Source organism: Belonocnema kinseyi, chromosome 9, assembly GCF_010883055.1.
Source record: "Belonocnema kinseyi isolate 2016_QV_RU_SX_M_011 chromosome 9, B_treatae_v1, whole genome shotgun sequence".
Lineage (NCBI taxonomy): Eukaryota > Metazoa > Arthropoda > Insecta > Hymenoptera > Cynipidae > Belonocnema > Belonocnema kinseyi.
This window is the reverse complement of record NC_046665.1, coordinates 103,508,006-103,533,360: the sequence shown is the minus strand read 5'-3', so window position 1 is coordinate 103,533,360 and position 25,355 is coordinate 103,508,006. Positions and strand designations below refer to the sequence as shown.

General features: G+C 26.1%; 1 protein-coding gene across 3 annotated transcripts in view; it reads right to left on the bottom strand.

Moving 5' to 3' along the window:
- Positions 1-25,355, bottom strand: part of LOC117179732 (serum response factor homolog) — a 127,346-nt gene that overhangs the window by 39,512 nt on the left and 62,479 nt on the right. For 2 of the 3 annotated variants that reach the window (XR_004467951.1, XM_033371785.1), the window contains exon 3: positions 11,510-11,615. Coding sequence is in view for 2 of the 3 variants with exons in the window: in XM_033371785.1 (XP_033227676.1) it covers positions 11,510-11,615 (106 nt within the window). In the remaining variant the exon portion in view is untranslated. Of the gene's footprint in view, positions 1-8,741; positions 8,838-11,509; positions 11,616-25,355 lie in introns of those variants that run through there. The other variant, XM_033371786.1, reaches the window with a different exon arrangement.

Below are 25,355 nucleotides of genomic sequence, written 5' to 3'. Positions count from 1 at the left end.
CAAAAAATTGCAAATTATTATATTTGAATAATTATATAACTACAATGTTTTTAATCATTTTCTATTTTTATTGCAATGGGAGGTTACAAAAAATTTTTATATTACAGAACTTTATATATGATTTTAATAATTATAAAAGAATTTTATATAATTTTTTCACTGAGATATTAAACAAAAAATAACATATTCAATTTCCAAATGCCACTGATTTAGAAGAACTTTTCAAATTGAATATAATAAACTGATAAAATCCACATCATTTATATATTTTCATCTATAGTGTCCACATTCACAAAAAACCTGAAAGCACATGAATATTTGGGGTCGTGCATAATTTGCGTAGTATTTTGTCAAGGGGGGGGGCACCGATTTTGCAATGCTGTTTTACACGGGGTAACATTTTTGCTCAAAAATTCATATTTTTACGTTGAAAATTAAACTCCTCGTTTCAAAGTTGAGTTACTTTATTAAAAATTCATTTTTTTGGTTGACAATTCATAAGTTCAATTAAAAATTCAAGTGTTTGAAAATTGATATTTTTTTTGCAAATTTATATTTTCGGCTTGGAAATTCAACAATTTCGTAGAGCATTAAAATATTTAATCGAAAAAACTGCTTCTTTTGTTGAAAATTGATATTTTCGCTAGAAAAGTTTGACTGTTTTGTGGAAAATTCGTCCTTTTGGCTTGAAAATTCAACAAGTTGGGGGAAAATTCAACTAGTTGGTAGAAAATTCAAATGCGTTCTAAAAAATTCGCTTTTCTAAATTAAAAATTATTGTTTATTAATTAAAATTTATTTATTCAACTTTTGGTTAAAAAATGATTTTTTTTGGATTAAAAATCCAACAATTTGTTCGACAATTCGTCTTTTTTGTAGAAAATTAATTTTCCTCCTTGAAAATTCAACTATATATTGAAAAATGTATATGCCTTTCCTTGAAAGTCCGTCTTCTTCGGTACAAAATCAAATTTTGTGGTTAAAAATGCAACCGTTTGGTTGAAAATTATTCTGTTTTGGTTAAGGGTTTAATTACTTTACTGAAAATTTGTCTTTTTTTGCTCAATTATATTGTGTTCTATTTAAATTTAAAATCTTTATTTATTGAAATACCAACTATTATACTTTGTATAGAAAATTCATATTTATAGGTGTAAAATTCCACTCCATGTTTGAAGTTGAACTATCTTTCTCAAACATTCTTTTTTTTTAGATTAATAACTTTAGTTGAAAATTCAACGGTTTGTTTGAAAATTAACTTTTCTGTTGATAATTTACATTTTTGAGTTCAAACGTTGGGTTGAATGTAATAAATAAATTTAAAATTATTTATTTCATTATTGTTTATAAAATGATCTGCTTCAGACTAAAAATTTAACTATTCGGTTGGAAATTCTTCTTTTTTTTTTTTAGTAGAAAAATAATCTTCTTGGTCAGAAATACAAATTTTGTGTTAAAAATGTATCTAATTAGTTAAAAATGTATTTTTTGGGTTAAAAACTTTCTCAACTTAAAATATAACTATTTAATTGAAGATGAACGTTTTTGTTAAGACTTAATATTGTTTAAGTTGAAAATTCAACTGTTTCGTATAGAAAATTCGTCATTTTGTCTTGAAAATTCAATACAATAATTTAGTAGACAATTTAGCTATTTTGTATGTGATTCGTTTATTTTAAATTAAAAATAAATTTTTTCCCCTTAAAATTTAACTGTTTTTGACTAAAGGTTGATCCTTTTAGTTAAAAAAATAACTATTCTGTTAAAAATTTATATAATTTTATTAAATTTTTTATTTTTGGGTAAAAAATGAATCTTCTTGGTTGAAAATTCAACTAGTTAGTTAGAAATTTATGTATTTATTTAAAACCATATTTTCAAATAAATCGCCGCCACTTTGTTCATTTCAAACTTTTTATAAATTTTCCGACATATTTCCACACAGAACGGTAAAAATTGCCAGACTCTGAAAAGAAAATTGAAATATCTGAGTTAGATCAAAAACTATATAATATTCAAGAAACAAGTTGTGTCTTTTTTAATAGATGCAAAAGTGTACATTTCAACGATATGATTTTTTATCTATGAATAAATCCCTGAAATAAAAAATATTTTAATCAGATATAACGGGAAGGCAGACTGAGAAATCACGAATATTCTTTTCTAAATTGTATTTGATTACTATAAACAACTTATTGAAACAAATTCAACATTGTTTCACTTTTTTCAAGAAAAAAAATTATTTTCTCTAAATCATTGTAATTTATTATTAGAATGGTATTACATAGTAATAAAAAATTATCATAGCTTAGTAATTTATTATTCATTAGTATTAGACCTTTTTTTCTCAACTCTATTTCTTATGTAGTAAAACTAAATAATTAAATCGTAAAATATTCGCTTACGCATTTAATTATACTACATAAGAAATAGGGTTTAGAAAAAAAATGTTTAGCGGTTCAATTCTATGTAATTTTTCACGCAGAAAACGATAATTACAATTTGCTATCAAATTTTTAAATATTTTTTTTTAAAGTTTTTTGCAAACGTATAAATCCTTTGCTTATGAAATAATTTTTATCCCACTCTCCCGTAAAATAGCATAGAAAAATAGCCCCCCCCCCCCTCAAGACTATCTAAATTTTTCACGGTTTCTACAAGAAGGGGAAGTCGGACGATTGTAAATTTTCGGGCATTTCCTGGTTTTTCCCGGTCGTTTTTCTAGTTTCTCGATCAATTTAAAGTAATCCGCTAAACGCAAAAATTTCTTTTAATTCACGACGTTAATTCTAAACAACCTTTAACATAACAAAGCAAAAAATTGCGAAATAAATAAATTTTGAAACAAACATTTGAATTTTGCACTAAAGCAGATCAATTTTTAACAAAAAATGGAATAGTCAAACTTTTAGTTGAAAAAATTAATTTTCAACAAAAGATAATGGGGTTTTCAAAAAAAAAATAGTTTAATTTTCAACATTTTTGATGAATTTTCGACTAAAATGATGAATTTTCAACTAAAATGGTGAATCTTCAACTGGAATAGTTGAATTTTAACCCAAAAAGATGAGTTTCGCAAAAAAAAAAAAAACTGTCAAGAAAAAAGTTACAGTTTCAAATAAAGTGATGAGTTTTCAACAGCAAAATTGTAAATGTTTAATTGGAATAGTTGATTTTTAAACCAAAACGACGAATTTTCAACTAAAATGATCAATCTTTTACTCAAAAAACTGAATTTTTTACCAAAAGATGAATTTTCGACTAAGAAGATTAATTTCTACCAAAAAAGATCAATTTTCAACCAAAAAATATCATTTCTCATCAAAAAGTTGAATGATTAAATGTTTATTCAAAAAATGAATGTATGACCAAAGAAATGAATTTTTTATTAAAATAATGAATTTTCAACCCAAACAAATTAATTTTTAATAAAAAAGATTAACTTTTAACCGAGTAATTTTATTTCCAACCTTGAAGATAAATTTTTAACTAAAATGATAAATATTTAATTGGAATACTTGAATTTTTAACCGAAATGGAGAATTTTTAAACAAAAAGATTAACTGGCGAAGAAAAAGATCATTTACTACCAAAAAACCGATTTTTTAACCAAATATGTACATTTTCAACGAAATAGTTGAACTTTCAATTTAAAAAAAAAAACAACTTTCATTCAAATTGTTGAATTTTGTACTAGAGAAGGTCAATTTTCAACCAAAATGGACAGTTAACTTTTTATTTGAAGGAATTATTTTCAACAAAACTGATGAATTTTCTACTAAAATGATAAATATTTAACTGTAATGCTTCAATTTTTAACCAAAAATATAAATTTTCAAACAATAAGATTACTTTCAAATAAAAAGATTCGTTTTCAACAAAAAATACAGTTTTTTAACAAAATACATGAATTTTAACGAATTAGTTGAATTTTCAATCAAAGGAGACAAATTTTCAACCAAATAGTTGAATTTAGAACTAGAAAAAAAATGTCAACAGAAAATGGGGTAATTACATATCTAGTTAACAATTTAATTTTTATCTTTAACGGTAAATTTTCAACTAAAATGATGAATCTTCAACTAAAATAGTTGAACTTTCAAAAAAAAATAATAATTTTTATTAAAAAATATAACGTGTCAACCAAAACTTAAATAATTAAGTTTTAAGTTAAGAATATCAATGCTCAACCAAAAAAGAAACAAATTTTCAATAAAATGGTTAAATTTTCAGTATTTCAGTAATTTCATCCAAAAAAAAAAAGAAGTTTTCAATCAAATAGCTTATTTTTCAAACAAAGAAATGAATTTTTAATTAAAACGATGCATCTTCAATGAAAAAAAAATAATTTTCAGCAAAAGAGTTTATTTTTTAACCAAATAAATTTATTTCTGACCTAAGAGATGAATTTTCAACTAAAATGATGAATGAATGTGTAACTGGAATAATTAAATTTCCAATTGAAAAGAAGAATTTTTGAACAAGGAGACTAACTTTCAGAGGAAAAAATAATTTTCTACCAAAAAGTCGATTTTTTAACTAAATGGATGATTCTTTAAATAAATAAATGAATTATCTATTTAAAAAGATAAATTTACATCTAAATTGTTAAATATTGAACTTGAAAAGGTTTTACCCGGAATGAAACGATTAAATTTTTAGTAGAAAAAATTAACTTTCAACTAAACTGATGAATTTTCAACTAAAATTATGAATCTTTAACTGGAATTGTTGAATTTTATACCTACCAAAAAGATGAATTTTTAACAAATAAGATTAATTTTCTATGAAAAAAGACGAATTTTCGAAAAAATAATTTATTTTTTAAATAAAGGATATCAATTTTCAAGAAACTAGTTCAATTTTCACCCACAAAAGATAACATTTCAATTCACAATAGAATAGTTGAATTTTTCGTTAATAATCTAATTCCCAACCAAAAAATCGGATTTTCAGAAAAATAGTTGAATTTTTTACTGGAAAAGTTAAGTTTTTATAGAAAAAATGATTTTTAACAAAGTAGTTACATTGTTAAAAGAGATAAATTTTCAATTAGAATGAGGAATCGTGAAACCAAAAAATTAATTTTCAACAAAAGAACTATTGAAAAACTACTTAAAGTTGTTTCTTTTCTTAAGTTTGGAAGAGGGAACTTTAAAATTGTGACGAATTTTGACCAAGATCAATTTTTAACTAAAAATATGAATATTTAACTATAATAATTGAATTTGGAACCAAAACGATGAATTTCCAACAAGAAGATATAGAAAAATTCTAACATCTTTAATTATTAAATTTAAGTGGTCGAAAACAGAACATCAGAAATCAAGAAGACTAATTTCTACTAAAAAATATGAATTTTCAACTCAAAAAGATTATCTCAACCTAGGAAACTAATTTTTAATAAAAATTATGAATTTTCGATCAACAAAATTGTTTTTTAACAAAAGAGTTTAACTCTCAACCAAGTAATTTTATTTCCAATTTAAAAGATGAATTTTCAACTAAACTGAAAGATATTTAACTCTAATACGTGAACTTTTAAACGAAAAGAAGAATTTTTAAACAGGAAGATTAACTTCCAAAGAAAAAGATAATTTTCTAAACACAAAAAAACGATTTTCAACAAAATATTTGAATTTTCAGTTAAAAAAGGCAAATTTTTATGAACTGGAATGGTTAAATTTTATACTAAAAAGATGAATTTTCAACCATTAAAATTAATTTTCTACATAAAAAGGGAAATTTTTCACAAAGTACATACATTTTCAAACAACTAATTTAATTTCTAAATAAATAAACAATTAATAAAACTCCAATAATAAATTATGATTTAATTGAAGGAAACTATAATAATCTGAAAAATCTGCGACTGTAGATAAAGTCAAAATCACTTTTATAAATTGACCAAAATTATTAAAATAATGAAATTAATTTCCTGGTTTCCCGGTCAAATCGCCACCCTTAAACATGGGGTTTTTGGAGAGGAAACAGCACTTTTATCAATCCACACAATGTACAGCATTATTATTACAATTCTGTGACCAAAATATTAGTGATCATCATTTTCCACACGACAAAAAAACAGTTACCATAAGCTTCATCAAGTGACCAACAGATGTCGACAGCATTTTTCACGAATTTGACTATAAGCTTCATCAAGTGACCGCCAGAGGTACGGCGTCTTTCCGCATTCGGACGACTTTAACATCTTGGATGTTTCAGTTCAACATCTCGGAAATTTCAGTTTATTTTGACCAATTTGGATTATTCCATTTTTGCAAAATTGTGATGGATAATAAGAGAGGACAATGGAAATTAGGGCAGATATGCGATATGAAATGCGTAGCAGGAAACGCTGAACTAGACATTTTTCCCAGTAGGAATAGGAATTTTCATGCTCAGCTCGGCTCGGGTCGGGTCGGATCGGAGGAGATCCGCTCGGTACATTAGCATCGATATTTATGTGTACACCTGCATCGAGCACGGCTTTCGACCGGATCCTACTTCCCAGTTAGGCAACGCGTTGTCGTCTTAGTTTGGTCATCGCGAAACGTACGACTCCTTACGGACTCCCCTACACGGGCAACCCCGTCATCGCTCGCTCGCACGCTTTTCGCATTCTAAGTGCTGCTCCTGTCCTGCCTGACACTCTAATGATTTTCCACGGCCCCCGACCCGCAACAGCTACACTACTATCAGAGATACGCCCTTTTTCAAATCAGATACTGAAAATAGAACACGTTCATGTACCAGTTACCAGTTGTAAGTTCTCAGTTACCACCCAAAGATTCATTATTTTATACCATATCCATGATAGAAAAATTTTAATTACACTCCAAAATCACCCCTCGGAAGCCTGCTGTTCCTTCTAAGGGAGCGTCCATATGTGAAGGGATTTTCACTGGGTTTTGACTCACTACTGTCTCGACAATTTTGGTGAACCCTCTGATACCCTCTTGTTTTCGAATACGGAATATAATTGTAATTTTATATAATCGTTAATCGAACAGTGAATAATGAGTTAAAACTATTTGATTATAGTGTGATAATTTTAATTAAATTCTCGAGACATTTATTTCATTTGAGAATATTGATATAATTTAAATATTGAGATGGAGAAAAGATTAACTTAACAAATTAGGGGAAGTACATAAACTCTTTTATCCTAATTTAAAGAATTTTTTTCTGTTTTTAAGAAAGTTCCTTTTTTTCTCGGGTTTCTTGCTTAAATTGCAACTAAATTAATAAAATCCAATAGGAAAATCCAACAACTCTGTTAAAATTTAATTTTTCTGGTTGAAAACTCGACCATTATATTTTTGGTATAGAATTGTTCTCCTTTGAACATAAATTCATCTTTGTAGCTAAAAATTGAATTATTTTGTAGAAAATTCGTTTCAATTTTGGTTGAAAATAATTTTTTCTGACTGAAAACTTAACTATTCCATTTTTGGTTATAAAATTGATCTTTTTTGGATGCAAATTCGACTGTTTATGGATAATTCGTCTCTTTTAGTTGAAAATGCAATTACTTCAATCATTGTTAAACTTTTTTCTCAAAAGTTCTTTTTTTTCACGATTCATTTTAATTGAAAATGCATCTATTTAGTTGATAATTTAATTATTCTGCTAAAAAGTGTTTTTTTTTATTAGGAATTAATTTTCTGCACTGAAAATGTAACTATTCGTTTACTAGTTAAAAATTGATCTATTCTTGTTCAAAGTTTAGGTCTTTTTTTGAAAATTCGTCTCTTTGGTAAGAAAATCATCCTTTTTGGTTAAAAATTTAACTGTTTGATTCAAAATTAATCTGCTTTGGATGGGGATTCAACTATTTTGTTGAAGATTCTTTTTTCTTTTGGTTGACTTCAACTACTTGATATAAAGTTGAACTACAAAGTAAAAAGTTATTTTTTTAGAGGTTCTATTTTAGTTTAAAATTGAACTATTTGGTCGCAAATCATCTTTTTATTAATATTTCATGTTTTCCGAATAAAATTAATCGGTTTTGTAAAAATTCGTCTTTTTGGCTTAAAAATTCAACAATACGATAGAAAAATAAACTATTTCTTTGGAAATTTAATTGACAATTTTTCACCCATGAGTTAAAAATTAATTAATTTGTTGAAAAACAAATGTATTTAGTTGGAAATTCATCTATCTTTGGTTGATTTTTTGACTTAATCAATTAAAATACTTAATCTACCAAAAGATTTGCTTAAACAACCAAAATATTTATTTGAGTCAACCAAATATTTTTTCCATATAATAACTATACTGTACGGTTGAAGCAATAAAAATTTGGTTGATTCGACCAAATTGTCTTCTGAGTGCATTTATTCCTTTTTATATCTCGATAAAATTGATTCCAGCCAAACATTGTAGTCAGACTTTTTAGAACAAATTTGTGTATATGTAAAAATAAAATTTTAATTTATTATTCTGAGGGCTGCTACAGCCTAATCTATTCCACGGAAAAAATTTGATTGTCTTACCAAATTTTTTGATCAAATCATGAAAAACGATCAAGATGGGGCTCGAACAACTTTAACGGAAAGATTATTTATTGGATATTGTTTATGGTGCCATAAAAGTACTTTACAAAAAATTCAAAAACAAAACTTTTTTCAAACATTTTTTATTTTACATACAGATCTCATTTTTAAAAATAATTACATAATCACTTGTTAAATTAGCTTTCAGGCATTAATAAGCCTATTATATTTAAAAAATATAAATTTAAAAAATAAGAATATAAATGTTTTTTTAAAGCGCTCCCGCGATTTTTTAAATTGCATATCAAAAATATCCGAACATCATCCGAGGAGAAAATTCTGCAAACAAAAATCCAATAATATTATTTTTTAATAACCTTTTGCACTAAAGGATTATATAAGCCTATGTTAATTCAAACGTTATAATTTTACAAAAATTGATGTAAGATTATTTTGAGTCTATATGTTTCATTTTTAAGATTCAATGAGTCGACAAATTTTTTATGAGTGAATTCCTAGAATTCTTCAAAAATTTTTTAATTCCTTGTAATCTTTTTGAATTCTTATACATCCTTGAATTCTTGGAATTTTCTGAATTCTGAGCATTCCTAGAATTCCAAAGACTTCAGAATATTTAAAAATTAATTCCTTCTATAGACGGAATTCAGGGATTTTCATATTAAGAAATTCCAGGATTTAAGAGATTTAAGAGATTTAAAGGAATTCAGGCAATCTGAAAAATTTGCATTGCTTTAAAAATAAAAATCTAAATTTTAGAGAAAAAAAAATTCCGAAGATTTAAAATTGCTCTTAATTTAATGTAGGTATTAGTATCATTTGAATACTATTTTATTTTACGCTTTACGTGTTTCCAAATTTTATTATTGACTAAAAGTTAAATTCTGCGGCATCCAATGTGAAGCTTTAATTTCTTTATTTGAAAAGTATTAAAAAATGATTTTATTATTTATTTATTATTTATTTCAGGGGTTTCAGAGGATTTCAGGAATTTAGAGAATTCAAATAATTTAGAATATTCAAGGAATTCCGAAAATTTAAGAGCATTTAGAGAATTAAAGGAATTCCGAGAATTTATAGAATTTCAAGGAATCCAGAAAATTCAGGGAATTGCGAGAATTGAAGTGCGTTAAAGAATTCAGAGAATTTCAGGAACCTGGAATATTCAAGAAATTCAGAGAATTCAAGTCATTTCTGTAATTCAGAAAATTTAAGAGCATTTAGAGAATTAAAGGAATTTCGAGAATTTATAGAATTTCAAGAAATCCAGAAAATTCAGGGAATTGCGAAAATTGAAGTAGTTAAGAGAATAGAGAGAATTTCAGGAACCTAGAGTATTCAAGGAGTTCAGAGGATTCAGAGAATGCAAGTCATTTCAGAAATTCAGAATATTCAAGGAATTGAGAAAATTTAAGAGCATTTTGAGAATTCAAGGAATTCCGAGAATTTATAGAATTTCAAGGAATCCAGAAAATTCAGGTAATTGCGAGAATTGAAGTAGTTGAGAGAATTCAGAGAGTTTCAGGAATCTATAATATTCAAGGGATTCCGAGAATTCAAGTCATTTCTGTAATTCAGAATATTCAAGGAATTGGGAAAATTTAAGAGCATTTTGAGAATTCAAGGAATTCCGAGAATTTATAGAATTTCAAGGAATCCAGAAAATTCAGGGAATTGCGAGAATTGGAGTAGTTAGGAGAATAGAGAGAATTTCAGGAACCTAGAGTATTCAAGGAGTTCAGAGGATTCAGAGAATGCAAGTCATTTAAGAAATTCAGAATATTCAAGGAATTGAGAAAATTTAAGAGTGTTTTGAGAATTCAAGGAATTCCGAGAATTTATAGAATTTCAAGGAACCCAGAAAATTCAGGAAATTCCGAGAATTGAAGTTATTCAGAGAATTCAGAGAATTCCAGGAAACTAGAATATTAAAGGAATTCAGAGGATTCAGAGAATTCAAGTCATTTCAGGAATTCAGAATATTCAAGGTTTTCAGGGAATTAAGCTAATTTCAGGATTTCAGAACATTAAAAGGATTCATGAAACTCAGATTATTCAAGGATTTCAGAGAATTCAAGAAATTAATGAATTTTTAGGAATTCAGGGAATCTACCAAATTTCCGTTGCTCTAAAACTAAAACTCTTAGTTTTGAAAAAATAAATTAAAATTGGCCATTTTATAATTTTAAAAGCTGTGTTTTTTTTATTTTGATGACTATATTTTTGATATTTTACCATTTTTTATCAGTTAACATTTAATATTTTTCAACTTTAAATGTTTTAATTTTCATACCTTCCATTTACAGGTTATTTAATATTAAAGGCTTTGAATTTGGACTTGTTAAATTATGTAGAGTTCTTAATTAAAAACTGTATGAAATTTAAATATATTTTTTAAAATATAGTTATTTTCAAACATATAATTTTCCAAGATTCAAAAACGAAACTAAACTATTCTCAAAATTTCGATATAGAATTGTTATTCTATTCCAACTGCTTTCAATCCAAAGTTTTCTAATTTCAAACGATTTCAGCTAGAAATAATTGAATGTTGAAATTTTGAAGCTGAAATTGGATCAAAAAGATAAAAAAATTTGTAAACTAGCTTAAAAAGCTAAATAAATTTACTTAAAAAATATCTGTTTCCAAACATTAATTTCGTTTTGTTATATGCTTTCGAAGATTTCATCTTGCGAACAGAATGTATTAACTTCGAACATTTGCGGATTATTACTAATAATTATTTACAGCCTCAGGTACAAAGTTATTATTAATTCTAAAAAGTTTTAAAAAGTCAGACAGAAAAGTCGGCAAGAACCTACAGGATTGCTCAGATCCTTCATAGAAATTGATTAAGCAAGTGAAATTAGAAAATTCTTTGCTTCCAAAGTCTGCTTAAGTACAGACCCTAATTGAAATTTGCTGGAAGTTGAGGAAAGAAATTTCTATTTTGCAATACTGGTAAGAAATGATAAAATAAATGAGAAACTTGCCTGTGTGGTTCTTCGAGTCTTTCGACACAGGCGATTCCACGTCACTATCGTTATCCCCTTCGCTATCGTTGCCACAGATGTCCGACCTCGGGGAAGCTGCGTCCTCCTAGAACAAATAAAAAAAACCTTCCTTTAGCTTTAGATGGTCTGGGAAAGAAAATGAGTAAATGCTATGAAAAATGCACTGTTTCTTTTTATAATTGTCTCAATTACGTTTCGCAAGTCTGCGTTTTATATATAGTATATAGAATTTACGAAGCATAAGTGAATTAAAGAAGGGCTAATTGCATATTACTCACAAAAAACAGGAAAATTTTCATGCAACCATAAGAACTTTAATTGCAAACTAGAATCTTAAGAATCAGGCTTTTCACTAAATTAATATTTTAAAAATTCATTATTTTAATCAAGTAAAAACGCCCCTATTAGTTTTCAATCAATAAGCCGATCTCAATGTTTAGAATAATATCAGCATACTTCTTTTTAAGGTAGTTGGCGTGCCAAGTCATATATCTGAAAAAATATTTGTTTCGTGATTTTAGGAATCAAAATACTATAACTGATGTAATTTCAAATAAAAAACATTATTTTAATTAAATAATGTTCAAATTCACAAAAAAAAACATTAATTTTAACCATGTTTTTTGTAATTGAATTTTTTCTGACCGTATAGCTTCTTACCCAATTTTGAAAAATGTTTGCATTTTAATAAATGACGCCTTTTACCGGGAAAACATTTTCTAAAACTCTACTGATTACAATGTTGAAAGTAAGTTTTTCTATGACTGAAATCATTAGAACAATTTTACTTTTAGGGAAACATTTTTCTTAACAAATAATTATATTTTAAAATTATTTTGTTATTTTAAAAATTGGAAACAGTAGGGTTGTAGAGAATGTTTTCCCGGAAAAAAAGCCATCATTTATCAAAATATAATCATTTCTCGAAAATTGGTAAGAAGCGACGGTCACAAAAAACCTGAATTGCAAAAAAACATGGTTACAATTAATGTTTTTTGTTGTAAATTTTAACATTTTCATTTAAAAAAAAAATGTTTTTGTTTGAAATTACATCAATTATAATATTTGGATTCTTAATGTCATAGAAAACTATTTTTTCCGATATCTGACTTTTAGCATGACAACTACTTTAAGCCTTCTTGTGCAGTTTCGTTACACATTTAGACTTTTTTAATTTGATGTTAAAAAAAATGTTCTTCCAAAACAAGTAAAATTTAAGATATTAAAATAACTAGCCACGTGTCGATGAAACATTAAATTTTTTAAATAAATTTTCAGAACGAAAAACCGACAAATTGTCATGCTACTACATGCATTTTCATTGCAAACTATATAAAATAATCTTTATTGGTAGAAAATTCAACTGTTTTGTTGAAAACTCAAAAATTTATTCACAATTTTTTTCTTTCTATACTCAAAAAAATGTTGTTTGATTAAAAATGTTTTTTATTTATCCTTTTGATTTGAAAATCCATTTCTTTTTGTAGAAGTGTCATCCTTTTTGTTTATAATTGCAACTGTCCGGTTAAAAACTAATCAGTTCCGATTAAAAATGAACTATTTTTGAAAATTCAACTGTTTTGCAACAAAATTCTTGTATTTTGTTAGAAATTCGACTTTTTAGCAGAAAATTTAATCCTTTTAGTTGGAAATGTAACTATATTGTTGAAAATGTGTGGGATTTGTTGGAAATTTATATTTTTTTTAGGAGAATCATTTTTTTTATTAACAATGCAACTACTTAATTGAAAATTGATGTAATTTCTTAAAGTCATCCTTTTTTGTTGAAAGTAGAACTACTTTTTGGAAAATTCATGCGTTTGGTAGAAGATTTTTTTGTTTGTTAAAAACGTAATTAAAAAAAAACTAATTTCTGTGTTAAAAACTTCATTTGTTTGGTTTAATTCAATTTTTTTTAATTAATTCAATTATTTATTAGAAAAAAAAAACATTTTTCGTTGAGAATTCACCCTTTTTTATTAAAAGTTCAATTACTTGATTGAAAATGTAATTACTTGGTTGAAAGTTGAACTTGTGTTTCTTTGCATGGGCTCTAGGGTCCAGTAATAAAAAAATTGTGTATTTTAATTATACATTTCGACTCATGTGAGAGTCCTCTTCAGTGATATATTTCTAAAAAAAAACCAAAAATTATATTTTCAGTAATATGCTTTCGATACAAATAGCAGTGGCAAAAAATTTATAATTTTTTAAATTAAATTAAAATTGTGAATCTTTTTGTTATTTTTTTTCGAAATAGAATAAGTTTTATAATATTCATACAAATAAAGAATATAAAATGAAATGTAAATAGTTCTAAAGAATTGCAACGAATTCATGACGAGAAATAATTTTAAAACTGGTTTATTATATTAATGAACATTTCCTATTTTTAGTTTAAAAACAGTTTTTGGGTTGTTATCCTAATTACATTCGTTGTCGAACACTGCAGATGAATTAAATTTAATTTTCGAAGAAAAAAAGTTATACAACAAAAAGATTCACAATCGCAATTTAATTTCTACAATTATATAATTATCGTCACTGCTATTTTTACCGCAAGCATATTACTGAAAATGTAAATTTTTTTTTTTTTTAGAAATAAATCACTGAAGAGGACTCCCACATAAGTCGAAACATCTAATTAAAAAACACAGTTTTTTATTAGTGTACTCTAGATTAGAACCCATGCAAAGAAAGACCAACACATTTAATACCAGAGGGTGAATCCAATGATCTAACATGAATTTTTATTTAAAATTTAGCTTTCCATTTTTTGTTGGAAATTAATTTTTTTCAGTTGAAAATTTAACTATTTGGTTAAACATTTAACTATTTGGTAGAAATTAATATTTTGTGTTGAAAATTAATCTATATAGTTAAAAATTTTTATAAACCAAAAAACATGTAAATTAAAAATTAATGAAATGAAATTTGGATTAGCATCACATTTTTCCAACTATGTAGTTGATAATTTAAGTAATTTGTTCAAAATTCGCCTTTTTGGTAAAAAAAAATTAATCTTGATTGAAAGTCCAACAATTTAGATAAAAATGTAAGTATTTTGATGAAAATTCATCTTTTCTAGTGAAAAGTTAATCTGCTTTGTTGGAAATTCAACTATTTGGTTGAACATTTAACTATTTGGTACAAAATAATCTTTTTTCTTGAACCAAATTTTCAATCAGAATTATTCCCCCAAAAAAGTTTAATCTTTCGTTCGATCCAAAACGAATAAAAATCAATCTGACTCAATCCGGTTTAATCTGAACCAATCCGAACCAAATTATATACTGAATTTTAAATCCGAATCAGAGTGTCTATTCAAATTCAGCACGAAAATTTACCTGACAATTCCAGGTTTTTTCCAGGTATAATTGTTCACAGTAAGAAGCCATTGAAATATTTTCCATAATTCAAAATAATTAACTCAGAATATATGCAGTTTTGAGAGTTTGTTATAAATAATGTGTTTTTTTCAGCTTCCAATTAGAAAGCTTTGATAACTACTATAAGATATTATTAAATATATTAGCATTTATGTTTAATTAATTAAATATTCAAATAATACTAAAAACATAACAATTAATTTCTTGATTTGTTTCTAAAATACCAAATAAATTATTTTCAACTAAGAGAGAATAATTTTTAACCAAATAGTTGAATTTTGAATGAAAAAAGATCAGTTTTCAATCAAAATTGTAATAGTTAAATTTTCAGTTAAAATAATTACTTTTTGCATAAAAAATAACAATGAATTTTCAACAAAAGTGATGAATTGTCATTTAAAATGATGAATCGTCAACTGCAATAGTAAAATTTTTAACAAAAAACATGCATTTTTCACAGGAGAGTTTAACTTTTAACCAAGTAGTTTGATTTTAAACCAAAAAGATCAATTTTCAAATAAAATTATGAACAGTTACCTGGAATATTTAAATTTTCAACTAAAAAGATTAATTTTCAAACAAGAAGATTTATTTTCTACTAAAAAGACCATTTTGCAACAAAATACATGAATTTTCAACAAAATAGTTCAATCTTGAGCCAAAAATATGAATTTTCTACTGAAATTACAAGAAGGTAATAGTTGATTTATCAACCAAAAAAATGAATTTTTCAACAAGAAGATTAATTTCTACCAAAAAGACGAATTTTTAACTAAAAGAGATAAATTGTCAACCAAAAATTGAATAGTTAAATTTTCAGTTAAAAAATTTAATGTTTAGCCAAAAAGATGCATTTTTAAATAAAATGGTGGGATATGGAATTGAAAGAGTTACATTTTCAGTTAAAAACAATTTTCGAACAAACAAAAAAACTAATTGAAAAAAAGTTACATTTTTTAACAAAGTGATGAATTTTCAAAAAATTATGAATATTTAACTTAAATATTCCAATTTTTAACGAAAAAAAAAGATAAAATGTTCCAGAAAAATTGAATTGTAAATTTTTCATTTAAAAAAACTAATGTTCAGGAGAAAAGATGAATTTTCAAATAAAATTATGGAATATTCAATTGTAATAGTTATTTAAATTTTCAGTTTTAAAAAAAAAAGTAATTTTCAACCAAAAAACGATTTTTCAACCAAATAATTACATTTTCAATCAAAGTGATGAATTTTCAACTAAAACGATAGATCTTCAACTGATATTATGGAAAATTCAATTGAAATAGTTATTTACATTTTCAGTTAAAAAATTTATTTTCAACCATAAAAAAAACACAATTTTCAACAAACAGCTCAGTCCTCAGCCAGAAATAACTTTTCAATTAAAATTATTAATCTTCAACCAAACAAATTAATTTTTAACAAACGAGTTTAACTTTAAACCAAGTAATTAAATTTTAATTCCAAAAAAGATGAATTCTGACCAAAAAATGTAGTAGTTGATACTTCAACCAAAAAATATTTTAATTCTTAATAAAAAACCGTTGAATCAAACAAACCAAAAACGAAAAACTAGTTAATTTGCATTAAAATACATGCTTTATTAACCAAATTCTTGAATTTTTAACTTACAGCAGACAATTATTAATCAAAAATAAAATGGCTAAATTTTCAGTTAAAAAAATAATTTCAAACAATAGAAAGAAAGAATTTTTTAGAAAATATCCGAATACAGTAATATAAAGCTACAGTTAGAACAAAAAATTAAACATGCTCTCGAAAAAATTCCCTGACTTAAAAAAAATTCCCCGTCTTAAAAAAACTTATCTGACATTTCCAGGTATATGAAAATTCCCTGAAAATTCCAGGCAGGGTAGACACCCTGAGAATGAATCTGAAAGAATTCGAGTTTGAATTAAATTGGGTTCATTCGTATTGAAAATCAGTTTAGGTCATTCCGAGTTCGGATTCAGTCGGATTAAAATTTTTTTTCGTATTGAATCGGATAGAGTCGAATTCATTTTTAACCAATTTCGATCTAACAAAATTAAGAACTTTTTTCTGATTGGTTCGGATACAGATTTCGGAATGAATCGGATTGTTTCGGAATGATTAGGATTGAATTCCTATTCGAAACTTTGGCCAGGGATATACTTAGTAAATCTTAAGAGGTAGTGCGAAACTGAATGAAAGTCCGGACTCCGCAGTCGAAAATCGGCAAGATTTAGGCCCGAATCTCGCATTATTCGTGTGAACTTAAATGGTGAGATGCAGTTGTAAAAATGTTGATCAGCTCGTAAAAGCATTTGTAACCGTTTTGTTTGGAACTTGTTCTGGAAAAGGATAATCACCTAACTGTAAATCACTTTTAATGCCTTGCACCTTAAACGGCGACAGAGAAGTGTTGAGGGGAATATGTAAGTGACAAATAAAGGTGTAATTGAATATGAACGTGATAAATCATCTTTCGCTGAAAAGCAACTCTTCGATTCTCCGTTCATGGCTAAATACCTCAGAAGCTACAAAACCATACCAAGGCAACTCTGGCGCTAAAATCAACAACATTTTGCACCAAGGAAGTTGTGTGAAAAATCAGATCTCTGAAAAAATGGTTTTTTTATGATTTTAAGAATAAAAATAATATTATTGATGATATTAATTCGAATAAAAAATAATAATTTTCATGAAAACATTTTTAAACTTACGAAAAAATTTAATTTGAACAATCTCTTTTGTAATTCCATTTTATCTTTCTATCGATTCTTACCAATTTTTGAAAAACGATTGAATTTTAATGTTTGATGGCTCATTTTTTTTAAAAAAAAGCCACTTTCAACAGCAGCAGGGAAAAAAATTCATGTACAAAAACTATTGTTAAATTAATTATTTTTCGTAAGTTTTAAACTATTTTCACAAAATAATGCTTTTTCTTTCAAAATAAATGACTAAAATTATTTCTATTCTCAAAATCTAAGACAAATTTTTTCCCCAGAGACCTAATATTTGTTAAAATTTAGAATTTTGAAATATATCAGAGGATGTTAATGAAATTTTGAGGGATTTCAAAATTTTTCAAAAAATCTTAATGAATTTTAAGATTTATGAAGGGCTTTCGATGATTTTAAAGGATTTCGTAGAATTTCAAGGAATTTCTGAGGATTTTGAATATTATAAAGGACTTTTAGCCATTTCGAGGTGTTATAAGAATTTTCATAGTTTAAAATGGTTTAAGGGACTGTAAAATATTTGAAGGGTTTTTGATGATTTCAAAGGATTTTCGAATATTATACAGTTTTTGAAATACTTTTAATATAATTGAAAAGATTGCAATGTGTTTTCATATATTGTAAGGGATTTCAAAAGCTTTGAGGAATCTTGTAAGATTATGAAATAGTTCAAGGAAATTTGTTATAAATTTTTATATAAATTTATTTATCGATTTTCATAAATGTAAAGGGGTTTCAAGAGAATCGAAAAGATTACAAGGGATTTTAAAGATTTCAATTAATTGTAAAGGATTTCAAAGACTTATAGGGATTTCCACGGATTATAAAGGATTGTACGGGATTTTTAAGATTTCAATCTATTTCAAAGATTTTTACAGTTTCTAAACGCCGGGTGGCCCTTTTAATCGACGAAATAAATTCCCGGTCATTTCCCGGTTCGCAAACATTTTTCACGGCCAATGAAATTAAAAAAATGGAACACTAAAGCAAAAAAATTTTCACTTGAGGTAATAAAAACTGAGCTGCAAATGAAAGCACTCAAAGTGGATCTAGAAACGTCAAATATTGAAAAATTCAAAAAAATTTAACTGAACACTTCTTAAATTAGAAATTCAATTATTTTCTTTTTAAATAAGTTAAACATACTTGGAAAGCTTCAAATTTTATTTCAAAATCTTGAGAAATCTAGAAGTTGTTTTAAATTTAAAATTATTTTGGAAATTTTGTCAGAACTTATAATATCTGTCAAAATGAATTGAATTTTTTCTAAAATTTTCAGAAAATCCTGAAAATTTTAGAAACTTTGTTCACAATTTGGATTTGTAAATAAGAATAGAACATTTCTTATTTGTAAGCTTCAAATGATAGCCGAATATAAAACAAAATTTAGATTTTAGCTGATTTTAAACAAAAAAATCAGATTCTTTTCAAGAATTAGAAAAGCTTGAAAAGAATAAAAACATTTTCTTAAGATTCCTAGGAAAATTAAAAATAACTTTTGATTTTGAAAAATTATTTTAAGAGAATATTTAAAAAGTTTTTCAATGATTTAAACAAAATTTTCAAAAAATATTTTAGAAGATTTTAAGAAAACTTTCTAAAATTTGAATCATAATTTTTTATCTTTTTAAAACTCCTAAATATCTCTTAAAATTACTCACATTTTTCCTACAAATGTTCATTTGTAAATTATACATAAAAATTTAACAACTTCACTTACAAATTAAGCATTTTTCAAATACTACAATAAAAATTGTAACGTTCAAAGTTTAAAGGCTCCTCGAAATTTGAACGATTCCAGGTTTTCTATGTCAAACAATTCAATGAAAGATTCTTTACTTTAAAATATTTGGTTTCTCTTTACTTGTCTTAAAGAAAATTTCAAAGACTGCTAAATATTCAATAATTAATCTTTTTTTTTAATTAAAGATTTCAAATTGAATGGGTTAAAAATTGAATATTTTGGACTAAAACAATATTTAAAATTTTTTTAAATAATAGCATAATTGAAAAACATAAAAATTCAACTGATTATTTAAAAACTGTTGAAATCGAAAGAGGACAGATTTTTCTTCTATAAATTTGTAAAATTCCCGGTAAAAAAAATTCATTGTCATTTCCCGGGTTTTCCCAGGATTTTCATGGGATTTTAAAGGATGCTCGAATATCATAACATTTCAATTAATTGTACAAAAATTTCAAAGATTTCAAGGGATTTCGTAAGATTCGGAAATATATCAAGGAAATTGAATTTAATTGATTTAATTGATTTTAACTTATTTTTAGAGATCTTAAGGGATTTCAACGAATTTTAAAGGATCACAAGGGATTTTTAATATTTCAAATATTTCAAGGATTTTTACAAGTTTTTAAAGGATTCTAAGAGATTTCAGAATAAGTCACGAGATTTCGAAGAATTTTACAGGAAATAATGTGAGTTGACGGTACGCAATTAACAACAAATAAATAAACAAATATAAGGTGCTTTTTATTTTAAAATTCACATAATCATTTGTGTAGAAAAATCGTCTCTATTTGTTAAAAATGCAGCTGCTTGTTTGACAATAAATTTTTTTGTTGAGATTTAAACTATTCTGTTGAATATCTGACTTTTTGTTCAATTGAACTATTTTTTATTTAAAATTGAAAATCTTATTTAGGTTATTGTACTCCCCGCCCCCCCCCCCTCCCATACACACGACTACACAGTTTAAATCGCCTTATGTTGCATTTTTTATAAAAATGATTTATAAAGTCGATAATATATTTTTCTTCAATAATAATTATTATTATATACGTAAAAGCAGCAAAACTTATTCAATTCTAATGTTTAGTTCTGGTTAATTTCTAATTATTCTTTTCATAATTTGTTTAGCTGCAAAATCTTCAGTTCCGATACTAAAAATCAGAGTCCATTTTCCAAGAAATTTTTAGTTTTGCAATAAATCAGAACCGTTAGCATTACACCAAACCGTAAAAAAAAATTAGCGCCATCAAAGTCCATTTTTCGATATAAATATTTTTATGAATTGAAATATACCGATTTTAAACAAATTAATTTTTTAATAATTGACACGTATGTTTAAATCCAACAAATTTTACTAAACAAATTATGTGTTTCAATCAATAAGGTAAATATTTTCCATTTCTGAAAATAAATAAACCTTTTTATTAATTAAAGCAAAAAATGTCCGGATAAGAAGAGAAGAATAGAGAAAAATTATTATTTTCATATTTAAACGAAATAGTGAGCATTATTTTATTTTTTGAATGAGCTAATTTTCCTTTGAGAGAAGTGCCCAACTAAAGAATAGGTTTATCTTCAAAACCAATCCTTTTCTATTTCCTTAACGATTGACAATTTGTGCAACATCAGTTTGGAAATTTCAATTTTTCTGTCATGGTTATTTTTAATTCGATACTTACACGCATTATTTTCGATTATTTTAAGACCATGTGATGAGTGGGTCACGTGACCAGATTCCTACTTTACCGAAACTTTTTTTATTTCCTAACTTATATTCACACAAAGCGTAACATCGAGTTGAAAATTGGGGATACTAAATAAGAAGCACTAAGAATTGTGGATCTGGTCCTAAACAAGTTTTTTGTTGTAAATAATTTTTTGTTGCTTTTTTCATAATTATTAAAATTTACAGACCCACCTTTCTTATTGTTTCTTATTTATTATCCCAAACGTTCAACTCGATGTGGCGTTTCGTGTGAAAATAAGTTAAATAAGTTGGGAAATAAAAAAAGAGGCGTTAAGGTAGAAATCTGGTCACGTGACCCACTCGTCACATGGCCTTAATTCCTTCTAATCTGCCCACAAAATATGTGCGCATGCATATTTTCTATTCGTTTTTGTGGAATATAAGTTTGGACATTTCAATTTTTTGTCTGACATACCGGTGGAGTAATTGTAATTATAATATTTTATATTGTTTAAACAAATTATAGATTTAATCATATAATAAATAATAATAAATTCATTTCATAAGGTTGTTTAAGGTAAACAAAATTTATTTATTTTCAAACAGAATTCTAAAAATATTCTTTGTCAATACTACAAATTATTTCTATTAACATAATTATTTTATATTTACAACTTAAATTTTTTTGAATCGACTTAAAGGACTAGGTTTTGCGTATTCAAAGTGACATTATTCTCTTTCTTTTGCATTCCTTCATTTTCGATTAAAAAGAATAGATTTTGCTTTTTTTCTACTTTTCGGTGGAATTTTCGATGGAGGTCAATTCGCGTATTAATGGGAATTCAGATTCTGCATTTTTATGAATTCTTCTCTTCATACCGGGGTGTTTCTATCAATGATACGAATTCTAACAAATTTGGTTGTTTGATTCAAACATTTTTTCGAGTGCGTAATTTATGCACGAGCATAAACCTAGAAAAGGAATAGAGACGAAAAGAAAATAAATCTTCCCTATTGTGTTAACTTGTAATTCCTCTTAATTCCTGCTCATTAGCGGCAATTAAAATGTTGTTATCTTGTTTATTTGAAAAAGATCTTGTTTGTTTTAACCCGAGTAAAAGGGAGGGTCGCTATGAATAAGAGGAGGAGCTAGAATAATAGGTGGGTAGGTAGGATAATTATATTTTCTTGTCATAATTATTTTACACATCATTATCGAGGTACGGGTGATGTTGTGATGTTTTCTCGAGATATAAAGTATAAGAGGAGCGATGTAATATTTATAATGGATAATGAGCTGAGTTGGATGGACTTGGACAAATTATCTTAATTCGACGAAGCCAGCGATCGTTGAAATGAGACCATGAAGTTGCGTATACGTAGATAGATACCTGTACGTTGTGCGTTGTACGTTGTACGTTGTACGTGTAACATAGTGGAGGAGATGCATGTTTGCTCGCTCCTTATAAGGTAATCCGCTCGACCTGAGCTCGACGACCACAAAAGATTCTCACGAATTCACACGTGATCTCGTCGAACGCGGAACGCGTCCCTATGCGTTTATGATCCCTATCGAGAGTCACTCATCCTCCTCACCGAGTTAGTTTTTTCATCGACCGAGTAAACCAACTGAAAAAAGCTCACCAGAGACACGTGCAAACCGAGTCCATGTCATAACGTACTCATTGTGAACCTATAGCTGCTATGCTCGTATGAAGTATCAACTTTCTTCAGGAAGACGTCCATCAACTTTTTCAGAAAATGTTTTTATTTTTAATCACTTTTTTTTTTTTTTATTTACTGTTTCAATTCAAATTTTAAAGCATCGAATCGAATTCGTTTCGAATCGAACAGGCAGGAAAAGTTAGATTCAATATGATACCTATTGAAAATTTAAAGAATATTTCAAATATCTAGGTCACTGAAGCAAAGTTAAAAATGTAAAAAAAAGCGGACCTTTACGTTACTTTAATGTAAAGTGGACAAAAAGTTTAAAATTTCATTAAAAAATCCGATTTTATAACATTATTTAAAGACAATATTATTATAAAGAATAATAAATTGTTTAAAAAATTATGTTTGTGTAAAAAGTGGCCAAAACTAAAAAATTTCCGAAGAAACCGCATCTGGTATTATTATAGGATAATATAGTTATAAACAATAATAATTTGTTATAACAAATATGTTTGTTAAACTGTATTAATTTTTGCCACACTCTAATTGACAAGTGGACGAAAAGTGGAAAATTTCAGAAAAACTCTAAACTTTTTAGCATTATTTTAAGAAAATATTATTGTTAATAATAATACATTATAATAATTTTAAGTAATAATAATTGTTAATAATAATACAACTACTTCTGTTAACTTTAATTGAGTATTGCCTCGTTCTAACTGAAAAGTTGAAAGCAATTAATAAACAAATTTTTTTAATCCACGACTTTAACATTTTTTAAACTGTTATAAAAAATAAGACATTATTTAAACGATTTGTTAACTTGTAGTAATTACCACCTCACTAAGCAAAAATTGGACGACAAATTTAAAATTAAAAAAAAACCACAACTATCTAGCATTATTATAGGATAAAGGAGAAGATAGTTATAAACAATAATTTATTAAAATAATTATGTTTGTCCAATTGCATTAACTAGTATCAAACTCTAATTGACAACTGGAAGAAAACAGAAAAATTTCAGAAAAACCACAACTTTATAGCATTATTCTGAGAAAATATTGTTATAAATAATAATCAATAGCTTAAACAACTACTTTTATTAAATTTATTTGATTATTGCCTAGCTCTAATTAAAAACTTGAAATCAATTTTTAAAATTCCGAAAAAACGGCATCATTTAACATTTTTTTCAATTTCTATGAATAAGAAGACATTGTTTAAAAAATCACTTTTGTTAACTTTGATTAAGTACCTCACTAACTGAACCTCACTAACTAAAAAGTGGATAATAAATAAAAATTTTCGGAAAAATACACATCTAGCATTATTATACAAAAAGATAGTTATAAATAATAATAATTTGTTGAAACAATTATGTTTGTTAAATTGCATTAATTATTACCTCACTAATTAAAAATTGGACAACAAATTGAAAATTTTTGAAAAAACTGCAACTTTCTATCATTGCTATAGGAGCAGATAGTTATGAATAATAATTAATTGTTTAAACGATTATGTTTCTTAATTAATATCAATTATTACCTCATTAAGTGAAAAGTGGACAACAAATTTAAAATTTCCGAATAAACCGCATCTAACATTATTATAAGAAAATATAGTTATAAGCAATAATAATTTGTTTACAAAATTATGTTTGTTAAATTTCATAAACTATTAGCTCACTCTGATTGACAAGTGGGCGAAAAGTGGAAAATTTCAGAAAAAATCGCAACTTTCTAGCATTATTCCGAGAGAATATTGTTATATATAATAAATTGCTTAAACACCTGATTTTGTTATTTTTAATTGATTATTGCCTCACTCTGAATGAAAATTTGAGAGGAATTAAAAAAATTTCGAAAGGGAGCTGCTTTTACCATTTCTTAAATATTGTTATAAACAATTATACATTTTATAAACAATTATGTTTGTTAACTTTTATTAACTATTACCTCACTAAGTAAAAAGTAAACAACAAATTTAAAAAAAACCGCAACTATCTAGGATTGCTATAGGAGTAGATAGTTATAAATAATAATTGTTTGAGCAATTATGTTTTTTAATTTGCATTAATTATTACCTCACTCTGATTAACAAGTGGACGGAAAGTGAAAATTTTCAGAAAAAAACCACAACTTTCTAACATTATTCTGAGAGATGGTTATAAATAATAATGAATTGTTTAAACAAATACTTTTCTGAGCTTGGATTATTGACTCGCTCTAATTGAAAAGTTGAAAGCAATTTTGAAAATTCCGAAAAAACCGTGACTTTCTAAAAATTTGAAAATTACTATAATGAATAATGATAAATTATTTTTAAAATTAATTTGAACATCTCAATAATCAGTAGAAAGTAATATTTCACGTATTAGAAACAATTTTTACTAAAAGAAAGCGCAAAAAATAAATATTAGCGCAAAAAATAAATATTAGCGCCAAAAACTCGTGAAATAGCTATTTGTGATGCAAGTGCGCAAAATAGGCGATTGCCGAGGAGTGTGGAACTTGCAGCAAATTCTGCAAGCAGACGAGTATTAGTTGCCCATGTTTAACTGTATGAATATCTATTTTTTATTTGAATTAGAAAAGGATAT